The sequence below is a fragment of the Silurus meridionalis genome, chromosome 3 (genome assembly GCF_014805685.1).
Source record: "Silurus meridionalis isolate SWU-2019-XX chromosome 3, ASM1480568v1, whole genome shotgun sequence".
NCBI lineage: Eukaryota > Metazoa > Chordata > Actinopteri > Siluriformes > Siluridae > Silurus > Silurus meridionalis.
In genome coordinates, this window is record NC_060886.1 from 21,144,096 (window position 1) to 21,167,505 (window position 23,410).

Here is a 23,410-nt window from a genome sequence, read left to right on the forward strand (position 1 = left end):
CACACACCATGTTGGTGCTGCAGGCAAACCAAGCTGACCTGCTGTGGGAGCTGGATCTGGGAGGCCAGTTTTCTGAGATCCGCCGTATGGAGGACATGGCCCTATGGGCCAAAAAGAGACAGCTAAGGCCATTGGCCAGTCTATGGCCTCCCTAATAGCCACTGAGAGACATCTGTGGCTTACCCTGTCCTACGTGCTGCTGGACGCCCCTCTCTCTCCTTCGGGCCTGTTCAGCGATGGCATTTTTGTGGACCAGGAGGTCTCGTCTTTAGAGCCACTTTAGGGCACTGCCCTGGCTCTAGACACACTGGAGGTCAGTCTCAAGAGACTGATACCCTAAAGGGAGCATCTGGCAGCCTGAATGGCTCTGCCAGACATGTCCCAGTGGGTCCTGCACACTGTAAAGCAAGGCTATGTGATTCAGTTCAGCTCTCGCCCGCCCAGGTTTAGCAGGCTCTCTCCCACTCTTGTGAGAAGCGAGCAGGCTCTGGTCCTGGAATGAGAAGTAAACACTCTCCTGAGGAAGGAGGCCATCGAGGTGGTCCCTCCGTCAGACAGAGAGTCCAGGTTCTACAGCCAGTACTTCAAAGTTTCCAAAAAGTATGGCGGGTTGCGTCCTATCCTAGATCTACATTAGCTAAACCGCTCTTTGATGATGCGCCGGTTCAAAATGCTGACCCTCAAGCAGATTTTGTCTCAGATCAGATCCGAGTACTGGTTTGTCACGGTAGATCTAAAGGATGGGCACCTTCATATACCCATCCTCCCTTGTCACAGGAGATTCTTGAGGTTCGCTTTTGGGGTCAAAGCCTACCAATATCGGGTCCTTTCGTTTGGCCTTGCCTTGTCACCCCGCACCTTCACGAAGTAAGTCGATGCGGCTCTGGCTCCCCTGAGACATCAATTGCTGGATTGCAATAGAAATGCTGGCCATGCTTCTGGCTTTTCTCACATATTAACCACCAGGGGGGTCTGCACTCACACCCCCTGTACAGGCTGGCATGCCAGATCCTTCTGTGGGCCCAGGGGAAGCTCCTCTCTCTCAGAGCAGGTTATATCTTGTATGTATAGCAATATATATTTTGTGTATTTGTCCTACACTGTCTGACTTACCAGTCCTTAGCCCTGTGTTTTCTTTTATGTAGCATTATGTTGTCTATGTAGCAGACCAGTGAATGCTGTGTCCAGGCATTCACTGGGCAGAGACCCACTCCTGACACATTCTCTCTGCGGCCTGGGTGCATGGGTGCGACTTGGCTGTAGTGTTTTGAACCCGGTCCGTGCACTGGACTGTTATGTCCACCTGCCAAATCCCTGGAGGAAGTTGAAACAATTGTTTATCTGCTATGGCCCTCTGAGGAGAGGCCTTCCTGCTCATAAGCAGATGCTCAGCAGATGGATTATTGACTCTATAGCATCTTCTTACGGGTCCTTTGGTCTCCCCGCTTCATTCGGGGTCAGGGCTCACTCTACCTGGAATGTGGCAGCCTTCAAGGCTTGATCCTCTGGAGTGTCTTTCCAAGACATCTGCGATGCAGCGGGCTGATTCTACCTCGCTCACCTTTGCCAGGTTTTACAACCTTGACCTCTGTTCCACTCCTGGCACCTCTGTCCTTCGACCTAGCTGTGCTCATTCACACTAGTCAGGGACTGGTCGGTGTGGTGGTATTGGACTCTCGTTCCCAAAGTGTTCCGACGCAGCTCGAGTTCCTGAAATGGAACGTCTCTAGGTTTGGTATGTAACCCTAGTTGCCTGAGGGAACGAGATGCTGCGTCTCTATGCCACATCTCCTGCGTCCCTTCAGCGCTTCCTTCTCGGTTACAGAAGCTGAAGCCAGCTTCTCTCCATGTGCGTTTTATACTTCCTGGTCGTGACGTCACCTCGCCGGTGACAGCCTGCCTTCAATTTTGAATGATTAGACTCATTATTCAGAGCATGGACAACGCAGTCGTGTTCTCAAAGCGTTCCGACGCAGCGTCTTATTCCCTCAGGAAACTAGGCATACGTAACCTAGAGACGTTTCCACAGTAGGCCCTATTTTAGTTAACACAGGAAAAAACATGTCACGTGTTCATACTTCCACAAACTTTAAAAAACTAATTTATAAATATCAGTTTCTTATATCGTTTAAAGATTCATGCTGAAAAATATTTATCTGGAAATCTGTTGGTAAAAATATGTTCACGTGTTGACTCAAAATACCTTGGTTTTGCATCATTGTTCAGTTAAAAAACTGATTCAAATGTTTTTTAAATAAGGGTTTCTAATTATCTTGATTTTAGTTTTCTCCCATAATTAAGTAAAATAACATTTTAATAATCTCATATTTGACAGCCTGACGACATGGATTGCGCTATCACCATAAAACAACAAACAAATCATTCTGAGTGAAATCCATTTTCTGAAGATGCATTTTACTGATATGCTATGATCTCTTGATCTATACTTTGATGCAGAGAACAAGTAAAAAATAAGCCATTTAGTGTAATACATGGCCTTAAAACAGTTTGTCAAATGCCACATTGATATTGTGTATTCAATTAATCTCAATAGGATAAAAATAAATGAAGCATTGATTAAAGATGCAGCAAATACCATGTAAACATTGTGATCCTCAGGCTGTTCTTTGGGTTCCTCCCAAGCATCAGATTCAGGAATTGGGCTCATCTGAGCTTTGGGTATCACTACCTCTGTTCTGAAACGTGCCCTTCTGTCTCTGCTATCCTCTGTTGGCTTAGAGGCTGCTGGCTCTCCTGTAATTACACACAAGTTAATTGAATCTTATTGGAGCGTGACTGATAATCAGCTGGGTATTAGAAAGTAATTTTTATCTTTTCTTTTCTCAGATGGGAGGGAATTAGGTTCTGAGCAAAGGGTCAATGTGTCTTGCACAACGACCCAGTGGTGGCAGCTTAGTGGTTGATGCTGGGATTTTAACTCTCAACCTTTTGATTACAAACCCAGAGTCTTAACCACTTAACCACCACTAAATGTTCATCTTATAATGTGCAGAACTGTATATTACTAAGAAGCTCCACTGTTGGTTAGAACTCCTAACTCCTAAATGTCTGGGAACAGGCAATAAAATCTTGCCACATCACTGTTACTTGAGTCATGAATTGAAGGCATTCGAAGGCCTACGTATTCTAAATATGTAATTAACTTCCTTGAGAATGGGAGCCAGAGTAATGACCCAATCCAGATGACCAGCTTGCTCTTTGGCAGTGTTGCTAAGCAGTTCTACAAATTTTATTTATCTAAACAGAGACTGCTTTTTCAAACCACAGTAAATCAATTTATGTGTGTCTGTAGAACTAGTTACTTGTGTACAACATTTTTAACATATACCTGCTATATGAGGCTCGTCCCGACAATGTCTGAGTGCTGGACTTGGGGTTATATGCGGCAGAGGACCCGGCGGAGGACGATTAGGTCGTGGGAAACAGAGGAAGCGTGGTTGATATCGCACCTGCTCTGGTTTGGGATATACACTGTTACCTTGGCGTCTGAAGAAAGCATGTTCCTCCTCATTTTCTGTAAAACAGTATATATTATTTGTTGAAAGATTATGCATTTATTCAATTATGTTTATTAAACAAAACACAACATGGTAACAAGTATCAGCATATAATCAGTGACAGAATGGTATATTATGGTGTAAATTAAGTCAAGTGGCTTTTATCAATGATAGTACACAGAGAAATGAAACAACGTTCCTCCATGAACAAGGTACTATATAAAAGAGCATGAATCAACACAAGATAACACAAAACTAATCTTACGTGCTGCTTTAAAACAGAATGTTTTAAATTTCTTTTATATCATATTTAAAATTCTATTTGGCTTCTTTCAGCAGTCTCCACTATGAAGTCACTTATTCATGTCACTTTATAAGATTTATTTTCTGTCTTAATATTTCGAAGTGTGAGTAAAAAATTTAACTGATAAAAGGGGAAGTCTCATCAGACCATCTCATCCTCAGTTCTTTTCCTAAAACAACACATCCTGTCATTTCATATTCTTTAATCAAAAACTTCTGACAAATAAGAATCGGGTCAATTAACTTGAGCTATTGTTCCTAAGATATTATTTCCTTACTTCTTCATGCAACAGGCCATTACCATATGTTGAAAATATTAATACATGAAACAGACTCTTCACAAACAAACATCTGTGGCTATATCTGGTCACCAGATGTGTTTAAGGGTGCACTGACCTTCACCAGTAGTCTGGGTCAGATAGCCGCATTCGTCTCCGGGCCTCTGGCGTGACTGTAAATACTTAGCGGCAGGTTTGGGGTCTGTCAACATCGACTGAGTAATGCTAGTATGGCATTCCACCCTGGCCTAAAACCGAAAACCGAAAAAAAGCTTAAAAAAATATTGTTATGAAGCAAAATACAAATCTGAATATTTTTTTCCACATCCTATAGCTTCTGAGATTTGTATAATAAACTTTAGTTTATTATATAAGGCCTTGAAAAATAGCTTTTCAATGCACTTTACACAAAAAACAATCAAGTGTAAATAAAAATCAATATTACACATAAATATCAACAAAATTTCTAGCAAAATTCAGCTGTCATGTAAAAGTATGTTTGAAGATAAGATATAAAAATATAATTTATCAATGTCTGTGTGTGTCTGATATCAACTGCAAGTGAATTCCATAAATTTGGAGCACAAGAAGGGAAAGCCATTGGAGCTTGTCTTAATCTGAGGGACAAATAAAAGCAGCATTGCTTATTTACTTTGATTACTTGTGTTTGTGATGAACCTTCATGTCAAACAATTGAATTCAAACCAGCACCAAAATGTTGCCATCTTATAGATTGAACATTTAACTGTTGAAATTAGATTGAAATTAAGTGCCAACCAGTCTAACACTTCAGCATGCAGAATCATCATTTTAAAGCTTTTACCCCAGGAAACCCATGAAGCAAATGAGGTTAAGAGAATGAAAGGCTGGCATTGTGATATATACACAGCCCACTGTTTATAAAACATTTGTGTGTTGTTTTCTTTTACTTGCATAAAAAATTTGCGATAGATTATCGCTCGCGATGTAGTGATTATTTTGGCTTTGTCTGCATAGCATCATCTGTCTGCGAAAGTATGAATACGATTTACAGTGATAAGAGCTGCATCTGCAGTTGTTTGGAACTCCCAGCTGCACAGGGCACACCTGTCTTGTTTACATTCAGCTGTAGGCGAAAGCATGACAGATGAGGCGCTCTATGCACAGGCCACCTACATTGAGGGCTCGTTTCTATGCTGGGGCGCATCCACGATCCATAAACACTCTGATTACTACATTCAGCTTTCATCACCTGCAGCATTCCCGCTTTGGCCTGACACTCTGTCTGTTTGGGTCACACACTCCAGCTGCTCATGTAAGTACCTCCAACACTTCAGCCATATGCTATTAATCTGAGTCTACTTTATATACATATATTAGGTTTTGGCAAATACAAAGCTTGACACTTGCAAAAAAAAAACATGTATTGTAATGAATTAGCAAATCCTGAAAGGCTTTTTATTACATCTCAATAACATTTATATGATTATAATATGGAAATCAATACCAAGGACTAACTTTTCAAGATAAATATGCATGTTACAATGGTAATTCTGTTTTGTGCTCCAGTTAACTGTATCTGCATTTAATGGATGTCTAAGTTATTTTTTTGTTAAAAAAAATTATTATGAACTGAAAATAATATTAGGTAGAAATGCGTAAACAGATTGGTAGTCTAATTTAATCATTTAATGAGGATAAATCAGTCACATAATGCATGTTTATATTTGTTATTTCCTACAAGACTGAGAGTGACTTTTTCAGCCTGCCGCTACAAACAGCTCACTAACGTGGACAAGAGGTAAAGAATAATGTTCATATAATGAGGCTAAGGCCTGTGGCACATTTATAGATTGTCCTAGAGAAAATCAGATAGATGATGAACTGCCTGCAACTTTAGGACAACTTTATTACGATTTGCAGCTCGTATCATTCTGGGGTCAATCAGGATAATATACTTAAATTGGCAATTTGATTGGATTGAATGGTAAGGAAATTGGAGACACCATGAGCAGTGAGAGTGTGTGGAGTACAGATGCTGCAGGCTTATCAGTTGAGCCCAGGTGCTGCTGTGCAGCTGCTCCAGGAGATTAGCGAATGAGACGTAAAATTAATATACAGCACTTAATCGTTGTGCCTTCAGGATGGTGTTAACGCTCAGGATCAGAATAGAGCTATGGTTTTCTCACTAGGCCTGGTAAACTAATACTGCTGTGAAGGCTGTCACCCCGACCTGAACTGGAGTTTAAACTTAGTTAGGCAGTAAAGGGCTGGAAGATTTACTGCAGCCTTCCCTCTCGCTGTAGTTTATGTCCCACTGCTGCTTCAGTCAGCCATGTGGAGTTGACCTCAGCCATATCTACACAATGGTCCTTCTGTAGCTAAACTGGACCTTTTAACTTGTTAAATCATGTTTATAAACAGTAATACATGTATCAGGCATTGGCTTACAGTTTCTGAAAGAATTTTCCTACTTTATATTACATGATTATATTCATGGATTTAGTTAGATGAAGTGGTGAAGAGTGTACCCAGGAAAGAAAGATTAGTGATTGGGGCAGACTTCAATGGGCATGTTGGTGAAGGAGACAGAGGTGATGAGTAGGTGATGGGTATGTATGGCCTTAAGGAGAGGAATGTGGAAGGGTAGATGGTGGTAGATTTTGCTAAAAGGATGGAAATGGCAGTGGTGAACACTTATTTTAAGAAGAAGGAGGGTGACGTATAAGAGTGGAGGAAGGTGCACACAGGTGGACTATGTTCTATGTAGGAGATGCAACCTGAAGGAGATTGGAGACTGTAAGGTGTTGGCAGGGGACAGTGTAGCTAGACAGCATCGGATAGTGGTCTGTAGGATGGCTTTAGAGGTGAAAAAGAAGAGGAGGAGAGTGAGGACTGAAAGAAGAATAAGATGGCAGAAAATGAAGGAGGAAGACTGTAGTGTGAGGTTCAGGGAAGAGGTCAGACAGGTGCACGGTGGTGCTAAAGAGGTGCTGGATGATTGGGAAACTTCTGCAGAAGTGATAAGGAAGACAGCTAGAAAGGTACTTGGTGTAAGGCAAGGTAAGGTACTAGGAAGACAAAGAGACCTGGAGGAGGAATGAGGAAGTGCAGGAAAGCATAAGGAGAAAGAGGTTGGCGAAACAGAATTGGGATCGACAGAGTGTACAAGGACAAGGAGTACAAGGAGATGCGGCAGCAGTTGAAGAGGGATATGGCATAAGCCAAGGAAAAGGCATATGAGGAGCTGTATAAGAAGTTGGACACTAAGAAAAGAGAAAAGGATTTTTATAGATTGGCCAGGCAGAGGGACCGAGCTGGGAAGGATGTGCTGCAAGTTAGAGCAATAAAGGATTAAGATGGAAATGTGTTGACTAGTGAGGAGAGTGTGTTGAGAAGATGAAGGGAGTATTTTGAGCAGCTGGTGAATGAGGAAAATGCAAGAGAGAGAAGGTTGGATGGTATGGAGATGGTGAAGCAGGCAGTGGATAGGATTAGTAAGGAGAAAGTGAGAACAGCGATTAAGAGGATGAAGAGTGGAAAGTCGGTTGGACCAGATGAAATACCAGTAGAAGCGTGAAAATGTCGAGGAGAGATTTGCATTGGAGTTTTTAACCAAATTGTTTAACAAAATTCTGGAAGGTGAGAGGATGCCTAAAGAATGGAGAAGGAGTTTGCTGGTACCGGTTTTTAAGAATAAGGGAGATGTGCAGACCTGCAGTAACTACAGGGGAATTAAGTTGATCAGTCACACCATGACATTATGGGAAAGAGTAGTGGAAGCCAGGCTGAGAGAAGAGGTGACCATCTATGAGCAACAGTATGGTTTTATGCCGAGGAGGAGCACTACAGACGAAATATTTTCTTTGGGAATGTTGATGGAGACATATAGAGAAGGACAAAAGGAGTTGCATTGTGTGTTTGTGGATTTAGAGAAAGCGTACGACAGGGTGTCGCGAGAGGAGTTGTGATATTGTATGAGGAAGTCAGGTGTGTCAGAGAAGAATTTGAGGGTGGTGCAGGACATGTATGAGGACAGTGTGACAGCAGTGAAGTGTGCGATTAAGATGGTTTGGACATGTGCAGAGGAGGGACATGGGGTATATCGGTAGGAGAATGCTGAGGATGGAGCCACCAGGAAAGAGCAAAAAAGGAAGGCCAAAGAGGAGGTTCATGGGTGTGGTGAGGGAAGACATGCAGGTAGTTGGTTTGAAAGAGGCAGATGTAGAGGACAGGGGGGTATGGAGATGGATGATCCACTGTGTCGACCCCTAATGGGAGAAGCCGAAAAAAAAGAAGAAGAAATTATATGATTATATATAATCTAATATAGCTCTCTGTATATTTTTTTACTGTAGTGACCTGTTCATGAACAGTGGTCTGTTGATTATTGTTGTGTTCTCCTTTAGGTTTCTTTGATGACTCGTGTTTTACCTGCTTTTTACAATATGCTACAGCGGCCTCAGTCAGATCTTGAACAGAGAAGAGTTCAAATTCTGCTTCTTCACTAGGAGCCCTAAAAGCCCGCTCCTTTTTGGTGATCCTGTCAGGTTGGGAGGATGATAAGGCAAACTCTTCAGAGTAAAGAATAAGTGGTCCTCTCCTAGTGCTGTAGGTTTTAGGGGGTGTGGGGTCCAGTCCACTGAGGAGCCGTCCACTGCTGGATAAGCGAAGGAGAGGAGGCTGGGATTTCCAAATGAAGTAGTCCTGATTGAAAATAGATTATATAAAATACTGAGAAAACATAGCATAACAAATTAAGCATAACATATTGTGTTTATATTACCTTTAGAGTAAATTACATGTATTTTATTTTAGCAAACATAAATTTGGCTATGAAATTGTTTCTATTATTCAGAGCCATTTTTGTCAACATAGCTGGCAACAAAAGTGAGTACACCCTAAGTTTAACTGCTGTCTATTGTGTAACCATGCAAAGCCACATGTCCTATCTAGCATGTTCATGTTTTTTATGTATTTTTAATTAGAGCATTTAAAAATTGGTGCTTTGAGTACAATTCTATCATACCAACCACTGGATGTTCAACATGGCACCTCACAGTAAAACTCTCTGGGGATTTAAGAATTAAAATTGTTGCTCTCCACAAAGATGCTGAGGCTATAAGAAGATAGAGTACAGTACAGTTTTGCAAGACAGGTTTCACTTTGAAAAAGGTGCAGAAGCTGGCTTCAAAAAAACAGACAAATGAGTGCTGCAGCATTGCTTTAGAGGTTGAAGAAGCGGAAGGTCCGCTTGTCAGTGCTCAGGCCATATGCCACACACTGCAACAAGTCGGTTTGCTTGGCAGTCTTCCCAGAAGGAAGCCTCTTCTGAAGCTGGCTCACAAGAAAGCTGTGCAAATAGTTTGCTTAAGACAACTTGTCCAAGGGCATGAATTATGAATACCATGTCCTATGGCCTGATGAGTCTAAGATAAAAAATTTTTGTCTCAGATGGTGTCCAGCATGTGTGGTGACTCCCTGGTGAGGAAAACCAAGAAAATTGTGTCTTGCCTACAGTCAAGCATGGCGGTGGTATCATCATGGTCTGGGGCTGCATGAGTGCTGTTGGTACTGGGAGCTGGGGTTCATTGAGGGAAACATGAATTCCAACATGTACTGTGACATTCTGAAGCAGAACATGATGCCCTCCCTTCAGAAACTGCGCCAAATGGCAAAATTTAAACATAATAATGACCCCAAACACACTGCCAAGATGACTACTGCTTTGCTGAGGAAGATGAAGGTGAAGGTGATGGAGTGGCCAGGTATGTCTCCAGACCTGAACCCTATTGAGCACCTGTGGGGCATCTTCAAACAGAAGGTGGAGAAGCGCCATGTGTCTAACATCCAGCAGCTCCATGATTTCATTATGGAGGAATGGAAGAGGATCCCAGGAACAACTTGTGCAGCTCTGACCAATTTCAAGCCCAGGAGGATTAGGGCAGTGTGAGATAACAATGGTGTTCGCACAAAATACTGACACTTTGTACATATTTTTGACATGTTCACTTTTTTGTTATTTGGACAATAATGACTGTATGTTAAGTTATTTTCAGAGGACAGTAAATCTGTACTGCTATACAAACTGCACATTGACTACTCTAAAATATGTCAAATTTTCAATTCTATAGTATTGTGCATTGAGAACATATAATAAAATGGCTGGTGAAGTGTGAGGGGTGTACTCTCTTTTGTGAGTTACTGTATGTGTGAGATATATATATTTGCCCCCTTCTTGATTTCTTATTTTTTTGCATGTTTGTCACACTTTAATGTTTCAGATCAACAAACCAATTTAAATATTAGTAAAAGTGAACACAACATGCAGTTTTCAGGTAAAGGTTTTTATTATTGAGGGAAAACAAAATCCAAAACTACATGGCCCTGTGTGAAAGTGTTTGCCCCCCTGTTAAAACTTATCACACCTGAGTTCAATTTCTCTAGCCACACCCAGGCCTGATTACTGCCACACCTGTTCGCAATCAAGAAATCTCTTCAATAGGACCTGCCTGACAAAGTGAATTAGACCAATAGATCCTCAAAAGCTAGACGTCATGTCGAGATCCAAAGAAATTCAGAAACAAATGAGAAAGAAAGTAATTGAGATCTATCAGTCTGGAAAAAGTTATAAAGCCATTTCTAAAGCTTTGAGACTCCAGCGAACCACAGTGAGAGCCATTATTCACAAATGGCAAAAACATGGAACAGTGGAGAACCTTCCCAGGAGTGGCCGGCCAACCAAAATTACCCCAAGAGCACAGCGATGACTCATCCAAGAGGTCACAAAAGACCCCACAACAACATCCAAAGAACTGCAGGCCTCACTTCCCTCAGTTAAGGTCAGTGTTCATGACTCCACCATAAAAAAGTGACCGGGCAATAATGGTCTGCATGACAGAGTTCCAAGACGTAAGGCTTGTCTAAGTTTTGCCAAAAAACATCTTGATGATCCCCAAGACTTTCAGGGAAAATACTCTGTGGACTGACAAGACAATAGTTTAACTTTTTGGGAGGTGTGACCCATTACGTCTGGCATAAAGTAACACCGCATTTCAGAAAAATAACATCAAACCAACAGTAAAATATGGTGGTGGTAGTGTGATGTAGGTTTTGCTGCTCCAGGACCTGGAATACTTGCTGTAATAATTGGAACCATAAATTCTCCTGTTTACAAAAAAAATCCTGATGGAGAATGTCCGGCCATCTGTTCATGACCTCAAGCTCAAGCGAACTTGGGTTCTGATCCAAAACACACCAGCAAGTCCACCTCTGAATGGCTGAAGAAAAACAAAATCCCTGACCTAAATCCTATTGAGATGCTGTGGCATGACCTTAAAAAGGCAAAAACCCTCCAATGTGACTGAATTACAACAATTCTGCATAGATAAGTGACCAAAATTCCTTCATAGCACTGTAGCAGACTCATTGCAAGTTATCGCAAACGTTTGATTGCAGTTGTTGCTGCTAAGGGTGGCCCAACCAGCCCATTAGGTTTTGGGGGCAAACACATTTTCCCACAGGGCCATGTAGTTTTGGATTTTGTTTTTTTCTCAATAATAACAACATTCATTTAAAAATTGCATGTTGTGTTTACTTGTGTTATCTTTTACTAATATTTAAATTAGTTTGATGATCCTAAACATTAAAGTGTGACAAACATGTGCTCATTTATTTATACAATAGATTGCTTAAGCCCACAGTCTGAGTTATTGATTACACATAGTACAGTTAGTACTAACCTCAGGTTCGAAAGAGACTTCCAGTCTTCCATATTGTCTTTTGCCATCAGTCTGGACCACATGACTGTATCCTCGACTAAGGACTGATAGGACAAGCTCTTTCATGTTGAAGCTGACGGTGCTCCTCTCAGAGATCTAACCATAAAGATTGAAGTTGTTTTCTTTTTCTTTGCCTGTATTTCAAAATCAAGTTCTTTGAGAACAAGTAAAAAACATTTCACTCACCCAATGCTGTGTTGTTTGCTGCACTCTTCTCCTTAGCGACTGTCTTTTTTAACATTCTGGGAATATATTCTGAAGACTGTTGAGTATCAGTGAATGCCAATCGCTTCTTTCACACTGCAGCACAGTCATGTCTGACTCTATTTGATTGCCTCTGTTTGCCGTTGCTAGGCTCTCAAAAGCTCCTTAAGACAGCACTGTTTTCATGTTGCCTTGGAACCAAGAGATTACCTCCTGGTTTGGGCTGCTATTTCGGGCTACCCTGGTTGTACCCATCCTGAATTTCAAACAAAAGAGAAAAAAAGGCCTGCTAATTTACAAGAATGGCCTGTGTTTATTCTGGGGGCTGGATTTCCCACAACTCTCCTTTACTTCCTGTCAGATGGTCCAGATGGAGCACCCCCCTAATTAGGGTATTTGATTGGTAGAGTTTTGTCACTTTTTAGGAATGGTTTCTTCCTCCACATGCTGCAACTCCCTCTGACAGTTAGTGTAATATATCCCCATAAAAGCAAAAAGGAGGTAGACACAGGGCCATTAGCCATTTATTTAAGAGGAACGTGTGCCAGAAGAACTTAATCTGGATAATTTCTATATAGTAAACTGTACTTAAATAAAAATATTGTAGAGCTGAAATGATTGATCTGCATGCAACTTATCAGTAATTTTTATGGTCATATTACTAAAACATCCAGTTGTTAGTCTTGTTATATTATAAGTTTTGTTGTCTGTGAAAATAAATCAGTGTTTCATTTGTAATTCATGTAGCAATGACGAACCTTTTAAATCATAGTTCATATAATAAATTCCTTCACATTTATCTTAGACTATAAAACAGCTTATTTCATTCTTTCAAAAACGTTCAAAATTTTTGAGGACAAGAAAAGCCTTATTAACTGTTGATTAATGTATGGTTAGGTGCCATAGAATGGTAATTTCATGACAAGATGTTGGATAAGTACTGCTGAGAGATTCATATTAGGTTTCTTAGTTCCTCTTACACATTAAATTAGTTTACTGTATCAGCTAATACTTGGAAAAAAAAATTATATATATATATATATATATATATATATATATATATATATATATATATATACACACACAGTATATATATATATATGTATGTAATATGTAATTTTTTTCTTTATTATTTTTTTAAGTATTAGCTTATACTGTAAATACTGTACACTGTCTATAAACTGTCTTTTATATATATATTATTGGGTTAATGAAACATCCTGTGTATTAAATCGGGATTGATTTGTACAGTAGTTTTAATAGTGTCTATGACCTCTACATCCAACTCGTCTGTTTTTGGTTAAACACACCCGATGGTGCCAATCGTGGTCTATTTTGCATAAATGCCATGTAAAGTACAGACACACCTTAAATAGGATTTAGTAAAAGTAAGTCCAGAAGGATCCAGAAGTCCAGAAGAATCAATGAAAAAGAAGTTCTATTAAATATGTGGTAATAATTTTTTATATTTTGTTATAATACATTTTTTTTTTAAATAAATTTCTAGAACAATGTATGTGTAGCTTGAACAGTCAGGTGACTTGACAATTCATCTTATAAGTAGATTAAGTAATTCGTATCCTGACTATATGAACTGTATTTAATAGTTCCACAGTCTAGTCATTTCATTTAATGTTAAATAAGGCAAGGACTACCTGACTGCACACATTCCTGGATCCATTTTGTAAAGCTCGGGTTCAAGGGGGATAAAGTAATTTTCTTTAACACCATACACCGATTGGGGGCGCTCTCTCACTGAGGTACAGTCTCCATTATTGCTATAAAGAGCTTTTGGCCCGTTATTCCCAATGACAATGAGAACATTTTGCAGTTCATAACATATTAAACATAACATATTAAAATTAACATATTAAACGTTTTAAATGCTCTAACCAACCCGCCTAAGAAATAAATACTTATGAAGCAGATCATTAAAAATCTAATCATTTTTATTCAGTGAAACTGTACATATACAAATGTCCTCTTACCAATTTTCTGTTTAAAAAAAAAAAAATCAAGTAAAAAAACAACAAGATTATTTTCATAAATACATATATTCTTTAAGAAAGGGTGATTATTTACAAGTTTACGCAGTTTAAAAGAAGCTTGCATAATTTCCCAGCTGGACACATGCATGTAGCTCCCCAAGCCCAACACCAACGTGCTTGTGTGCCACATGAACGATGCATGATTGTCAGCGGGTGGCTCTGAAACTCATACAAGTCCATAAAAGACAGGAGAGCATACATCTGTAAAGCAAAACATGGTCAATATTCATGGGTAAGAAAAAAAAAAAAAGTAATCACGATTCCACAGTAATGAGCACTACATGGTACTATGCCGATTACAGCGCGTGAATGTAGGCCTTAAGATGTGCAGAGACACATGACGTGTAAAATATACTGGTACATAGAGGCAAAGTCAAAATATTTCTTTCACATGAAAAAAAAACAAAGGCAGAAGTTTGGGGAAACATTTTGGCACTTTTTTTTTTTAGTGTCCACAAAATTTCATTTCTCAAAAGACAAAGTACATTTAGCTGTTAAGCATGTTCATCAGTAACTGCATTAGGCTTCTTTTTTTTTTTTTTTTTTTTTTGGGCTCGTTTAACCAGAAAACGTCTCAGAAATAAAGAATTCAAATAAAAAGTGTCGTCCAGCCTTAACAAACCAATTTCCTCAAAATGTCAGTCTTGTGTTTTACTCTCAGGGTCGTGTCCCATTCTCATACAGTCGTCTCACCCTGGTTACTGTTACTGAGTCTTTTGTAAAACCTGCGCCACGACTGCAGAGTTTTGCCGGACCAGATCCAAAAGCCAGACGTGATACCAACGATCATGGTCATCAAGTACTTGATCATGAACACAGTAAAGTCGGGTGACATGGGTGCAAAGTTGCCGGCCGGGCAGGGCACAGCGAAGCGCTTGCACGTCTGCATGTGCCACGTCTTCTCCCAGTGCTCTCGGAAAGCCTGCTCGTAGAAGTAGCATGCGATCACGATTGTAGCGGGCACTGTGTAGAGCACACTGAACACCCCGATGCGCACCATGAGCTTCTCCAGCTTCTCGGTCTTCGTTCCGTCGTGCTTCATTATGGTGCGGATGCGGAACAGCGAAACAAAGCCCGCCAGAAGAAATGAGGTGCCAATGAAGAGGTAAACAAAGAGCGGTGCCAGTACGAAACCCCGCAGAGATGCTACACTATATATGCCCACATAGCACACGCCCGTCAGCAGGTCTCCGTCCACTTGACCCATGGCGAGGATAGTGATGGTCTTCACCGCAGGAACAGCCCAGGCTGCCAAATGGAAGTATTGTGAGTTGGCCTCGATGGCCTCGTGGCCCCACTTCATGCCGGCTGAGAGGAACCACGTGAGAGACAAGATGACCCACCAGATGGAACTCGCCATGCCGAAGAAGTAGAGAATCATAAAGAGGATGGTGCATCCTTCCTTCTTTGTACCTTGTGCCACTGTCTTGTACCCATCGTCGTTGAATTTGTCAATGCAAACCACCTTGTCCTCAAGGAAGAAACCTGCAGCATAGGCCACGGCCACCATGAAGTAACAGCCAGACAGGAAGATGATTGGTCTCTCTGGATAGCGGAATCGTCTCATGTCCACCAGATAGGTGAGCACAGTGAAGAGGGTGCTCACGCAGCACAAAATGGACCAGATGCCCACCCAGAGGCGTCCAAACTTCACCTCTTCTTCACGGAAGTACATAAGGCCGTTGGGCTTGTTGGGCTCACACGGCGCACCACAGTCCTTCTCACCCATGAAGTAGTAGTTGAGATAAGAGGGCACCTTAAGCTGCAGCGGGCATGTGAACTGCTGAAAGTTTCTGCCCGGATTGGGCGGCAGTGTGATCAGGTCGGGAACGTAGGGTGTCGGGTCGGACGTCGGACTTCCGGCCTCCGACGTGTTCTGGCCCACGCAGATTTCACCCGCGCCGTGTACTGGGAAGTTCTCGCAGCGCAGGCGCTCGGGCCACTGGAAGCCGAACTTGTTCATGAGCGCCTCACAGCCCTGTCTGGCGCGCTCGCACAGGGAGCGACACGGGGGGATGGCCTGCTCCAGCACTGTGCACACTGGCGCGTACATGGAGCACAGGAAGAACTTGAGATCAGCCGAGCACTGCACTTTTACCAGCGGGTAGAACTGGTGCACCTCGAGTCCGGCGTCTTCCTGATTGGTGTGACCCAGAAGGTTGGGCATGATGGTCTGATTGTACGCAATGTCCGTGCACAGAGGAATGGAAATGGGCTGGCAGAATCCGTGCTCCGGGATCGAGATGCCCTTCTCACCGTTGTGCTGACCGCTGCTCGTGGGCAAGCACAAAAGGCACAAAGTCGCGAGGAAAAAGCCCACACGTTCCGCGCGCATCAACATTCTGGAGAAAGTCGTAGTTATAAAACAATCAGAAGAAAGAGTTGAAGACAATACGTTGTCTTTTTTTTTTTTTGGCCAAAAATTGAACAACTAGGCCTGTTATAGTCCACCACAAAATTTCACCCAATTACACAGGGGAGAAAATCCTTTCCAGCTGTTGCTCTTCGCTTGCGTCTGGTTTTTTCTCTTTAACACCAACTCAGTTTAAGTATCCAGGGGAGCATGTTAGCAGCATCTGCACCAAGTTCACAAAAAGAAAAAAAGGGGGGAAAAAAATCAATCGAATCGTGAACTGCGTGCACTTTTAAAAAGGCGCTGGAAAATACAGCTCGCGATCAAAAAGTTGCCCTGAAGTCCATGATTAACTCAGTTTTCGGCATCATTAGCAGAAAATCCTCCAGATGTTAACTTTCCATGGTTTCCTCAACGTCCTTAAATGCGTATCTCAATGCACGGAGGATGTTTCGATCTGCACGGATAAACTTTTTTCCCCTCCCCGGGTTAGAGGTGTGTGTCGGGGTTTCCAGTGTCGCCGCGCTGCGCGTCTCCGAGCGCGTGGAAAATCGCGTCTGTCTCTCCGCACGGTTTGAGCGCGAGCACGCAGCGCACAGTGTAATGTGTGTCGTCTGTTTCTAGGCGCCCCTCATTCAGTCCCGCCGCTCGTCCCGGTTTGGGCGCCTTGAAACAGAAGCTTCCCAGACCAATCACAGATTTTGTTTTCCTTCGCCTCTCGCTCCTGATTGGTCAAACCGAGTAATTTGCGGAGGTCTACTAGAAACTCTCCCCCATTCTGCTTTCGCTAAAGTGAAAAATGTCGATACGATATTCTTCATAACCCAGGCTATATCGTCTTCGATACGCAGCATATGCCCTTGATTTTATTATCGTGACACAAGACTTTCATCTGATACCTTTCTTAGCTGGTTCTCTTTTGAAGCAGTGACTGGTCATCAAATGGTCAATCACCTTTCAATGAGATTATAATAGTCTAATTCAATTATACCTAGATTAGATAAAAACATTGCATGAGCATTTCAAAGTACACAGGTTTTTTGGTATTTGTTTAAAAAAAAAAGTCCAGTTTTATATAATCATTACATTTTAAACATATTATTGAATATTCACCATGATAGCACACACCTCTTAATATTCAGATCTTTTAATCTTTCGCTTAAGATAAATTTACCAACCTTTATTTAAAAGTAAGAGAGATTACCACCAATAGCACATTTGTAAATGTAAAGGTGGGAGTTTCAGCATTAGCACAATCGTTCACACACCACAAGTTGTATCGGTCTTGGCAGATTGGGTGGGATTTGTATACTAGTAAATCACTGGTTCTTTTCATTTGAATAAGTTTCTTATTAATTCAAATTGGTAGAAAGAAACCAAAACAGTCAGTTCTTAAAAACCTGAAAGCCATTTAGTGATGAAATTGTATTTAAACTGGTATCAATGAACACTCTCTCGCTTTAATTCAGAGTAATATATTTCCAGAAAACGATTTCGGTCACATTTATCACTTATCCCTAACATAACATCCATCCTGCCTTAACTCAGAGAAAATATTTAGCTTAACCTGTTACCAATGGATCAATTAATAATCATGCTGAAACCAGATGGCCTAAGTTATTGGTTTGTTATTTAATAAGTTATTCTCGGTCATGAATAAAAAATTCCCTGCTCTCTGCTGGAGCAATTTTTAAAAATAGATCTGAGCTAGAGAGCAGAGTGTGAGGTTCCTCAGTATGTAAATGTGAGGGCTGAGGGAGATAAGCTTCTTCATGGACTTCAACATCAATCACAGAGAAGCCAAAGCTGCTGCCTCGCCTCACAACCCAGGCGCCTGCCTTTCTCATTCCCATTCTTTCACCGTATTCTTTCTGCCCTGTGTCTGATGATTGTCCTACTCCTTGTCAGTACATTTCAGACACATTGCATAATATTTTATATTCCAAACATATGGTTTAGGAATATTTTCATTTAAAATATGCAAGCATTTCCTAAAAAAATGCTCAGTCTGCATACGAATGTTTTATACAAGCGAAAAAAACATCTATCTTTCTTTTCTCATAACACTACAGCTGTGATTTCTGTGCATGCTTATGGAATCCTGCCCAAATAACTTTCAGATGGTTTTCAAGTTGAAAGACAGATGCATACTATATTTCTGTTTAAACCTAATGTTTACAGAGTCAGTAAATGAACTAATATTGCAAATGTGTGTTATCTGAGTGTTGTCAGATGCACAGTGCCGCAGTTGATTAAGGCACATTTGGGTGAGTTGTAGTGAAGGCGAGTTGTATCTGAGCTCATTAATGTTATGTACTCTCCCTCTGGACCTTATTAGCTTTCACACTTGGCTTCACCTCATATCTTCTCCATTCCTTTACTGAGGAGAGAGGGCGAGAGAGGGAGAAAAACAAAGAAGCTGCAAAATGAAAAGGAAATGTGGTACAATACGAAGATCACAAATGTTTAGTGCAGAAATATACCCCAGCCATTGGAGTAACACAGCAACTCTAGTGCCTATAAATCACTCTTTTTGTATGATAGGCTTCAGGCATAATTACACTTGGCTGTTAATCACCCCACAAAAATTGTGTAGAGTTTAAAATTGGCATGTGCAGTGTCAATAACTGTCCTGGTGCCAAAAATCAATAGTGCCAGTTAGGACTCTGTGTCATTACTTTCGCTATTGATATGATGGATTAGTTCTAAAATGGCCATGAAAAGACACAGCCACCCTATAACTTGGCATTGCACCATGGCAGTTACAGAAAAGTTTATAGGGCAACATGTTATTATATATTTATGGTAGTACTAGATTTCAATATTTCAGTCAAAACTGCATATCTGTAGTAGCCTCAAGGCAAAGACAACTTTAACGTTAGGCCTGGGGCTCATAAAGTCTAGCAATGTGATGAAATCATTCCTCTCAATGGGTTTAGGGCCAGGGTGCTAATTAAACTCTTGTTTTTTTACTGATAGTCAATGATGACTTTTTTTTTGTAAAAGGTCACTTGTTGTGTGGCAAGCCTCTTCTGATTTCCCAAGAGTGCATCTTTCAGAGTTAAGCCTTAAAGTAATCACATGACCAACTATATTGCCAACTATACAGTGAAATAAAAATGAGTATGAGATGAATCATTAGATTTAAATGGATTTATTACGGATCACAGTTTTTCTGTGATGATTTAGCCAGAGAATCAACTAAGAATATTTAAGCATTAAATAGCCCAAGATAGCTTCAGGGTATTTAATGGAATAATCTCTCCCTTTGGCTGAATTTTTATAATTAGAGAGGATGTACAGAGTTTTCTTTGCAGCCTTTTGCATGTATTTTATTATTATAACTTTTTTTGCAAATTTATTGATGTCTAATCCATCAAAGTCTCTAGCAAAACCCATGTCTCCCTTCGGGTGATTTCCTTATTTTGGACATGAGGAAATCTCATTATAACATTCAGCGTTCACTTTCCCCATAATGTTTTTATCATACACATTCCTCACATACAGATCCCTGTCTCTTTGTGTGTTGGACATGTTTGATGTAGAGGCTGTCAGGGCGGCTTTTTACAAGGGAATGGAGATAAGACGCAGTAATTGCTCTGGAGCTGTAGTCAGCAGATGATTATTTTTTCTTTCAGGACTCCTTTTATTTGTTCCGACTTTTCTCGTCACTTTCTTGTTGAATTACACTCTTATTCTATTAAATTACTGCAGCAGACTATTTGTAGGGTTCTTTCTCTCTCTTCCTCTTTTTCTTTCATCCTTTCCTCCAGTAGCAGGTCTGTAAATTTGTAACTGAAAGACCGTTTTGTTTTGGTCGGGCTCTCGGTTTGCCGTAATCTGGCAAATGTACGGGTGTAGGGGAGTCTGTGGTGCATAACTCAACACAGAATACACAAACAGGCCAAACGAGAATGTTTAAGTGCAGTCTGTGAGTGCTTCATGTCACATCTTTTTGGGCCAAGTGTATATCACTGTGGTCAATTAGGCTCTATGCTGCTGGTGTAGCTTTAGCTTGGCAGCTCTGTGAAGCTTTTGCTACATTCCCCTGAAGCTAAGACATGCCTGATATTCCTCTTTTGCCTAACATCCAGCAGGATGGGTGGTGCCAGAATATTGACCAAGCTTTCAACACATCCGAGTTGGCAAGAAACGCTGGCTCTTATCTACTCTCTTGCAGTGCAGGGGTGTGAAGATGCTTGTGACGGATTGATGAAGATAGGACACTTATCTGCAAGCAAGAGTGTGTCAGCGTGTGTGAGAGTAAGTTCTCTCTGTTTGATTTAGTCTTTTTTTTCTAGACAGTCAGAGCAAGCTGCTTGTACTGACATCCACAGCACATGATAAGAGAGCACTGTCCTTTGTATATACCTGAGTTCGTCCTTATGACCATTTTCACTTACCGCACTATATGCCATTTCTATACAGAATTTCTTTATATCTCGTGAATATTCAGTAAATCCATGTCCATATAACTTTCTTTGTATACTTCTACCCATATCGCATCACAGTACGTATCCTATTTCTAAATGCTAGTCTTGTCTATGTAACCCACTCTATAGACTCTGATCTGTATATCCCTGTCTACATAACTCCTAATGTATACCCTCATGTAACCTTATAAATCTCTGCTCACATATATATGAGAAGTATAATCAGCTATGGACTGGAGGGAGGCTACTAGGAGGAATGAGTGAGAGTGTGTGTGAGAGAGAGACAGGAAATGCAGGTTCCTCAGGACTCTGTGGCAATGCTCAGGGACAGCATTAAGGTGATACATTGCTGAGAATCTTAAATGACATTCGGCACTGTAAGCAGGTAACATGATGATCATGGGGAAGGACCATTCACAGGACCCTTACCTTTATACTGTTTTGTGCTTTCTGTTTTAATACAAAAGGAAAGCTTGAACTCTGTAGAACAAGCGTACCTATGTGACCTGCAATTCAGCTTCTGGCCTGAGACCAACACCAACTCCTCATTCCTGATTTTTAGTAAATCATATAATCCAAAGCAAATTGATCCAAGAAAAGTTGTTTAAAGGATTTGAATGTCTTTGAAGTTTACATAAATATTATGTATCAGAAACCATAAGGGAAATTTGATTAGTTAATTTTGCAAATTTGTTTTAAATCCAGACGTCCAACTGAAAACATTTAAAAACATTTCATTTGCACACTCTTGTTTAACTTTCCATAACAAACATTATCTCATGCCCTTATGACCCATTTCATATAAGTATATTCATATGAATGTCTGTGTGTGACAGGAGCACAGAGCCAGGCCTGTTATTAATTAGAGCAGTAAAGGTTCCTAAACCCGGTGAAGTGTTTTCTCCTCACGCCTGCAGCAAGTGTGTGTGGGGGGCAGGGAAAGGGGACAGGAACTTTGTTATTCGGGGTAAAGCAGCATCAATGTAAACAGCTCTGCTACACCTACTACTATAGGCTGTATTCAGTGTCATGTTTGGTGCATGTTATAATTCTGTTTTGTCATTTTTATTCTTAGTTTTCTCCTCTGCATTTCTGACTGCACACAGCGTTCCAATTCTGCTTTCAGTCTATCTAAAGATTCCACTGAATGGAAGAAGTTTCTACATCATTTGTCAAACTCAAGTGGCCAACTGTCAAAGACCATGCATCATTTTAATAATCTTCTTATTCAACAGACGCCTTTCCACAGTGGAAGAAGTCCTCATAGTGTAAACACGCTATACAGTTAACTTAAACACAGCCGTCTCCCAGTGTGCTTTTTAGGTAAAATAGTTTAGAGAAACACGGGATCATCAAAGTCCAGATTGAACTCCGCATATGCCTTCCCGACGTCCGCCACCCCACCACCCACCCCCCTGCCCAAACACATTCATTTTCACCCACACACACTGCATTAACTAGTCTGGATTCAATTGAAACAGCTTTATTTTGTTATACAGGAACATTACTGATTATGAGGTGTCACAAATGAAAAAGCATTATAATTACTCAAAATGTTTCATTTCCATCAGACTTTTTCTTCATCTCGCTTCTTGATTAAACATTACAGTTCAAATCGCTCATACATTCTCAATATTTCTGCTGACTAAACAAGTGAATGAGGGCATGAATGAATAAAGTGGCTGTTTCTGCAGGGTCTGCTTTCTCCTGATGGCTGCTGTGAAGGTGGCAGCAATGAAGTGCACTCGAGCCGGGCAAGAATGTTGGGCAGAGTGCTGTAGTCCTGGCCAGCTGGCTCCAATCCGTCAGCGCTTTACAGAGCTGCTACAGTATAGGCCAGTGGTACATTACCTACACCAACCTGGAAAAAAAAACATGGTGCCCAGAGAAGGGGGAAGGGGGAGAAGCGATGAAAGAATGATTTATGCAGCACAAATACACTGCATGTACGCTCCACTGGCAAATGAGCAGAAAGGCTGTTCTGGCTGTGCGGCCTGGTGCTGGGGTGCCGGTGCAGAGGGCAAGAGGCAGGGGATGTTTAACAGGCTTGTGTAAACTAACAGGGGTGGGGCCGGCCATCTTGTGTTTGTCACTGGAGAGAGATGAAAACAGGGTAGAGGGCCCCCTGTGGGAGTTCTGCACTGTTTGATAGCAACATTCTGGTGTAAGATTAATAAACATATGACCGTTTAGACAACAGGAAGACATACACAAACATGCAATATTAGGCGGGGAAAAACTTCTGTTTACTGTCTGAGTGCACTGACAAGCACATCCACATGCATTAGCCTTTGCTTGTGTTTGTGGAATCATTTCAGTGTGAAGGTTGCTCGGAAATGGTTATTGTCTGAAAAGTGTTGTTTTCTGATCCCTTGTAGCCATGATGCCTCTATTACATCAGGTTGCTGGTACTGGTTCATACCAAATAATACTGAGCTTTTCCAGCACCACTGAGCGGATTCCAAGATGGGGTATACTGGATTAGTTCCAGAACCACAAATTCTTTTTATTTT

The 23,410-nt window shown here is 41.1% G+C and overlaps 2 protein-coding genes across 3 annotated transcripts in view; both read right to left on the minus strand.

Moving 5' to 3' along the window:
* Positions 1 to 12,323, minus strand: part of LOC124378991 (uncharacterized protein KIAA2012 homolog) — a 29,214-nt gene extending 16,891 nt beyond the window's left edge. For both annotated transcript variants that reach the window (XM_046838955.1, XM_046838944.1), the window contains exons 1-6: positions 12,046 to 12,323; positions 11,821 to 11,955; positions 8,513 to 8,785; positions 4,218 to 4,347; positions 3,350 to 3,535; positions 2,597 to 2,754 (exon numbers count right to left, since the gene is read on the minus strand). In XM_046838955.1, coding sequence (XP_046694911.1) covers positions 2,597 to 2,754; positions 3,350 to 3,535; positions 4,218 to 4,347; positions 8,513 to 8,785; positions 11,821 to 11,925 — 852 coding nt within the window. In that variant the 5' untranslated portion in view covers positions 11,926 to 11,955; positions 12,046 to 12,323. The remainder of the gene's footprint in view (positions 1 to 2,596; positions 2,755 to 3,349; positions 3,536 to 4,217; positions 4,348 to 8,512; positions 8,786 to 11,820; positions 11,956 to 12,045) is intronic.
* A 1,671-nt stretch (positions 12,324 to 13,994) lies between these two features.
* Positions 13,995 to 17,051, minus strand: fzd7a (frizzled class receptor 7a). Its single transcript, XM_046845871.1, has one exon. It carries the CDS (start codon positions 16,450 to 16,452, stop codon positions 14,788 to 14,790), a length of 1,665 nt encoding a protein of 554 aa, XP_046701827.1. The 5' UTR covers positions 16,453 to 17,051; the 3' UTR covers positions 13,995 to 14,787.
* Between the last annotated feature and the right edge of the window lie 6,359 nt (positions 17,052 to 23,410).